The 5343-nt window shown below is 40.0% G+C and overlaps 1 protein-coding gene across 1 annotated transcript in view; it reads right to left on the reverse strand.

Moving 5' to 3' along the window:
- kek5 (leucine-rich repeat, immunoglobulin-like domain-containing kekkon 5 protein) overlaps window positions 1-5343 on the reverse strand; it is a 266130-nt gene that overhangs the window by 2093 nt on the left and 258694 nt on the right. The window contains exons 6-8 of the mRNA XM_018452110.1: window positions 1958-2859; window positions 1241-1742; window positions 1-19 (exon numbers count right to left, since the gene is read on the reverse strand). The exon at window positions 1-19 is cut by the window's left edge and continues 243 nt beyond it. Of these exons, the coding sequence (XP_018307612.1) occupies window positions 1-19; window positions 1241-1742; window positions 1958-2848 (1412 nt within the window). The 5' untranslated portion in view covers window positions 2849-2859. The remainder of the gene's footprint in view (window positions 20-1240; window positions 1743-1957; window positions 2860-5343) is intronic.

Here is a 5343-nt window from a genome sequence, read left to right on the forward strand (position 1 = left end):
CCGCTCCCGACACCGTCAGCTGCGAGAACATGAACAAAAGAGAAGGACGAACGTTAAAAAAGAAAATCTAAGTAAGGTTGAGAAAATAAAAACGGAAAGAAAAAAAAAGATCGCGCGAGGAAGGTCCGCGAGTACAAAAAGACTGAACGCGCGAGATGTACGCGCGAGTAATAAGATTGCATTACCAGGATTGTTTTGGTACGTTCCGCGATATTGATATTACCTTTAACGAGCGTGGACGAATGCTTTTAATCGGATTGGTCGCGATATGATCGTAGTCGGAAGAGGGCTTTATCAATTGAAATGTAACCGCATTTCCTTGAGCGTCGTCGGTCAAGCGAACGTTTGGCGCTACATCGTGCCGCTTTGAAGTTCCCATAAAATTCGTAAAGTTGACTGAATTTTGCTACAAGACTCGAATCACGTTAAAGTCATATATTGATATTTTCTTCATTCAGTATTCCGGATTCATAGAAATTCGATTGTGTGTTGTCACATACAAATCTTTGCGTATTTTCGTCGAAAAATATTTCATTAAATAATAACACGCAAGTCTACACACGCAACATGTTGCTTGGCGTACCTTATTGTCGTCATTACTTGTACAATTATATGTTACAGCGATTTACTATGCAAGTCGTAATAAACATTTTCGCGTTGGAAGCTAGAAATTAAAATCTGCTCTCTATTCTGATCTACAGAAAATATTATTCCTAAAAGAATGATATATTAATAGTCGAACACGGATGACGAATGTGTTCGCGCTATCGCAGCGCAAATGTTATATTAAAGGATGCCTGATGTATTATAAGCGTCCCTAACGGATCTTCATTAGTTTCCTAACTGCCACTTGGCGGACTCTCCTTACCTTAAGATCGATGGCACCTGGTCGGACAATTCTCGCATGATAGTCCGCGCTCGGCACGGAACGAATCGATTTACGATTACACGCACACACATGCATACACGCTGTTTGTACATTATTATATAAGCGACATATAGAGGTCGTTTCCATTCCTACTTGGAAGAAGAATACTACTCAAACGAAATGACCGATGTTCCGCGACTTGTTAAGAATCATATATCTATCGGGTCATATTCGCCGATGAATTCTTTCGACCTTGAATTAATATCCGCGAATGTGCGGTTTCGAGGTAAATCGCTTATCGAAATTAATGCAAGATAGTCTCTCGCTAGCACCTAGCCGCGCACTGTTTAGTAATATAGGCTGTGTACTGACCGAAAACCGAGAGGTTCAGCTCCGTCATCTCCGTACTATGCGACGTCACTGATGGCGCCTCGTAACGCCTCGGGGGCTTCACGACTGGGTTAATGGTCGTAATCAGGGATTTCTCCTGTTCACCGAGACCGTGGTGCTCCAGAGACGCCGCTTCGAGGCCTTTCTCGTCATGCCTGGTGTGGCGACGACGACAGTAGCACACGCAGAGCACTACTGTGACGATCAGCAGACACAACGCGGTGACACCTAGTCCTATGGCGAGGGGCAGGCTGATGAAGTTCTCCCTGCCGCCTAGAGCGTTGCCCATTATGGACAAAGTCACGTTTTTCTCCGCTTCGCCGCCCGGACTCTTCGCGTGGCAAATGTAGTCACCTTTGTCGGCGGGCACCGCATCGATGATAGTGAGATTTAACCAATCATGGCTCGTCAAAAGTAAGTAATTTCTATCGTTCGCGCGTTTCGTGTTGTTGGTTAAAAGGCGATTATGATGCGTCCATGATAACTGAAATAGACATATAATGTGAGGTTTCATAGTGCGGCAGTACAAAAAAGTGCATTAGTAAAGAAATTTTAATGTGTGTTGAATAGAAAAATTCTCTAATAAAATGACAAGATTAATATTAAATCGCATTTCTTTTCACTATAAACTTTAGATCAGGATCTTATTTGATTTCAACTGATAAGATACTATTGTCGAGTGTGTCTGAAAATGATTACCTCAGGACGTGGAATTCCCGTTGCCCTGCACGATATTGTCACATCTCCTTTGGCCATTTCGATTTTGTTCGACGGCTCGATGTTGTTGATCTTCGGTCTGCACGCGAAATCGTCACCACTAACTTCGTCCCACATCTTGCCGATCATGTGGGGCGGTTGCTGGCAAGTGGTTGGCTGTGTGTACAATTTGCGCTGGATCGCCCAGTCGCGGAATTTTTTGAGATGGCAGTTGCAGTTCCATGGATTATTCTGGAGCTCGAGACTGCCGAGCTTGGGTAGATTTTCGAAGCTTTGCAGTTGCAGGGTACTAAAATTATTCCCGTCCAACGCGAGGGAATGCAAGTTTGGCAAATTACGAAACGATTGCTCCTCGATCCGCTCCAATCTATTGTCTGACAATGTGACTTTCTGCAAGAAAGTGAGATTGAAGAACAGACCATTATCCAGCATTCTCAATTTGTTCTGATCGAGTAGCAGCACTCGTAACTTTTGGGTTTCGTAAAAGACACTCGGATGCAGACTGCGGATATTATTGCCCGACAGGTCGATCTCGATGATGATCTTCAAGTCGCTGAAAGCGTCCCTGTTAATCGACTCAATGCCGCAATCGCGCAACGACAGCTTATGCAGATTAACCAGATTGACGCGGCTGAACGCATCGCGTACGAGGTGAGCTATGCGATTGCCGGTCAAATCGAGACTCTGAATCTCGGGTGAGAGGTCCCCCGGCACCTGCGTGAGGTTCTGCTTAATGCACTCGGCGGTCTTCTTACCGGACACCCATTTGCACTTGCACGTCGACGAGCACTGCATCCAGTCTTCCTGGCCTTGACACAGGGCAACCGTAAGTGCCACACAAAGCAGCCACCGGCTCGCCGTTCTCGGTATCATCTCGAGGAATCCTGTTAACAGCAGAAACGTGCGCGATGACGTTAGAACGTGACTGCGATACTGTGACCGCAGAACTTACTTAGCCGAGCGTAGTTGCATGCATGTGAAAGCGGAGTTTCGTCTTTTGGGATATTCCGTCGGAGAGAAATATGCAACATGTAACTAATGTATTCCAGTTACTGTTTAATATTTACCAACGCGGGCAACTAGCTACGCGTTTTACGTACATTCGCCATTATTGATAGTTGAACGCGGATGTGGATCATTGTTTAATTACACGATCGAATAATCATATTACGTATACGCGGCCGGAATTAATTATTATTAAATAATAATTTAATATTGGCGCGGCGCTTAATAATTTTGAATAATTTGTATGTCATACAAATATTCCATACGCTATTTGACACTTTTAGTTAATGTACGTTGAGATAATTGTGCATGACTGTCACTGAACAAATTATACAATAAATTACGATATACGATTTCGCAATAATAAATGCCGTCATGTAATTATATGTATATAAAATATATTTATTTATCCTTCTTCTTCGCTTTAGCATTACTTTAGCTAATCTTCTGCTAAAGACGTGCGAATTATTCGAATACGAATCGAATCGATTCAGTTAAAGTTCGATTTGATTTGAATTTGAATTGCTATAATTCGAACACGAACTATTCGAAAATTTCGAATCTAATAGCGAATTCGATTGGACGCACTCAGTGCGCACTGGTGCACATTAAAGCCGTCGTACACAAAATAACGTAAAGATATGTTTATAAATAAACATAGAAATCGATTAAATCGTCAATATATTTTATTGTATACTGTTAGGTAAAATATGTATTTCATAATTCGAAATATTTGCATTTTTATACTCAAATTAAATCAGTGTACAATGGCTTTAATATCAGTACCAATGCGAACTAGTGCTTCCAATCAAATTCGTCATAAAAGATTTGAATAAAAATCACTGCATATATTGACAGTCTATTTACCGTTATTTCTTACAACAGTAATGTCACTTGCGTGAACAACGCAAAGTTATTTCGTGGCTTGTACGACGAGACTGAACTCGACTTTCCATGTTATCGAACAAGTCTTGCTATAGTCTAAGGCAGTTTGGTGCCATCGGAGACCTCCGGGATTTTCTTCGTGTTTCCTCGGCCACTCTGTCTTCCTCCCCCTTACATTCCCACGAGCCTTGTCTTTTCTTTATTTTTGTTAGTCAACGCCACTAATCTCAGAGCAGGAATACCCTGCTGAGAACTGTTGGCAATTTAGCTTAATACCATTACAGCATTGCGTTCTGCGACACCGGCGTCGTGTCGACGCGTCGCCGAAGTTAAATTAATACAGCACGACAACTAAAACAAGCTTCACCCCTGTTATTATCGCCGTAGAGTCCGAGATTATGCCCCGACGGGCGGCAAGTACAATTCCAGACCTCTCTATTGCTTGAAATCTGGTAAATAAGAGGAAGGGTATCTAAGCTACAAGATTCCGATGAAAGAATCTATAGGTACATTTCGAAATGATTTATTAATTTATTAGAACATGATTCTAATTTCGTGTATTTAATCCAGCTATTTTATGTAGGTATCTCGTTCCTCAAATTTTGTTTCATGATAAATTTTACGCAGACTTTGTCTCTCTGCACAAAAAATGTACGTAGCACTGTACTGCAAATGTACTGCACGTAGCACAAAAAATTTTTTTTTTCAAGTTATACGGAACGATCAATTTTGTTAAAGTGTCTAAAAATTTAAGTAAATACAGATTTACAAAATAAATTCGGATCATTAAAATAATTTTTGATATTCTTGGCAAGTTTTGATATTTTAGCAATCAGCTTGAGTATCTTACATAATTATTTTGAAAGTCCAATAAAATTATGTTCAGATTTAGCTGATTTTTTAGATACTTCAATAAAACCATCATTTCAGAGAATCATAAATGAGTTAAGTAAACATTACCCAATCAAAAATTATTGAAATTAAATTTCATAAAAGTAATTTGATAACCAAACTTAATTAATAACTTAACTTCATTCAAAAAATCTCGTCAAAATCGTTACAATTAACAAAAAGTAATTTTCTTTTAAAATCATAAAACGAACATGATAAAATGACATTTGATTACGTTAAGAATATCGTACCTTTACTTCAAAAGTGACACAATAGAGTCACAAAAGTGACTCATACAATGTTATATTCAAGTTATTACAAAGAATTAGGTAATGATCACTCGATTAATCATCAAAATTGAACTAACTTCACAGTTCATCTGCTAAATAGACGTCTATTAAGCTGGCACAGCCACTTCAGCACAATCAAACGCGACCTATACCACATTTTTTGCTATTTTTTTGCTAATTTTTTGCTCTATTCCCGATTTTTTTGCTCCAGCCGATTCGCTAAAACCCATGGCTGTGCTAGCTTAAGATCAAAGTTAGCACAGCCACAAAGAAAAAAAGCAGCAAATGAAAAATCAA

The sequence above is a fragment of the Mycetomoellerius zeteki genome, unplaced genomic scaffold (assembly GCF_001594055.1).
Source record: "Mycetomoellerius zeteki isolate Tzet28-1 unplaced genomic scaffold, Tzet1.0 scaffold108, whole genome shotgun sequence".
Classification (NCBI taxonomy): domain Eukaryota; kingdom Metazoa; phylum Arthropoda; class Insecta; order Hymenoptera; family Formicidae; genus Mycetomoellerius; species Mycetomoellerius zeteki.